Source organism: Rhea americana, unplaced genomic scaffold, assembly GCF_003343005.1.
Source record: "Rhea americana isolate MKP2758 unplaced genomic scaffold, rheAme1 scaffold_50, whole genome shotgun sequence".
In the NCBI taxonomy this organism is placed as follows: domain Eukaryota; kingdom Metazoa; phylum Chordata; class Aves; order Rheiformes; family Rheidae; genus Rhea; species Rhea americana.
In genome coordinates, this window is record NW_028186646.1 from 136,479 (window position 1) to 137,155 (window position 677).

At 33.1% G+C, this 677-nt stretch overlaps 1 protein-coding gene across 1 annotated transcript in view; it reads left to right on the forward strand.

The window, feature by feature from the left end:
- GJD4 (gap junction protein delta 4) overlaps positions 1 to 677 on the forward strand; it is a 3,803-nt gene continuing 3,126 nt past the window's right edge. Inside the window, exon 1 of the mRNA XM_085317719.1 lies at positions 1 to 96. Within this exon, the coding sequence (XP_085173845.1) occupies positions 33 to 96 (64 nt within the window). The 5' untranslated portion in view covers positions 1 to 32. The remainder of the gene's footprint in view (positions 97 to 677) is intronic.

Sequence of the window (677 nt, forward strand, 5' to 3'; positions counted from 1 at the left end):
CGGAGCTGGAAGTGTTGTGAACCCATTCCAACATGGAGCGCTGGGACTCGCTGGGATTACTGATTATCACACTCAACTATAATGTGACTGTTGTGGGTAAGGAATTTTAAAAATCACTTTTTTTTTTCCTGCTTTGTATCCCAGAGCCACCCTATCTGATAGCTGACTTTCTTTTGTTGCTATCAGTCTAACTGAGATCCTTAAAGTAAGAAATAATTAGTCAGGTGTGTGATATATGAATGGTTAATATACTTCTGTTCTTACTAAATAGATTTCTATTTCTTTGATGGATATTTTCTGAACTTTATGATAAAAAATTCTAGCAAAATTTTCAAATGTGACTCTTCTTGACTCCTGAGTTTCTTGTCAGCTGGTATGGACCAGGTGAAAATACATAGTAATAATGTTTTATTTATATCACATAAAGTGAACACTAAAATGTACGCAACAGCTTTAGGGATGAATTAAATAGTTTAGGAAAGAAGACAACCCTTTCTTTACAGGAAGTAGTTTGTCATTAATTACCCTTGCTTTTCATTCTTCATTTTTATAAGTCAACAAAGTTCACGTGCATTTTTAAAAAAAATGCATTTCTGTTTTTCCTCAGCTAATGATGGCCTACTTCATTGCTCTTGGAGTTTTTTCTTTCTTTCTTTCTTTTTTCTTTCTTTTCTTTT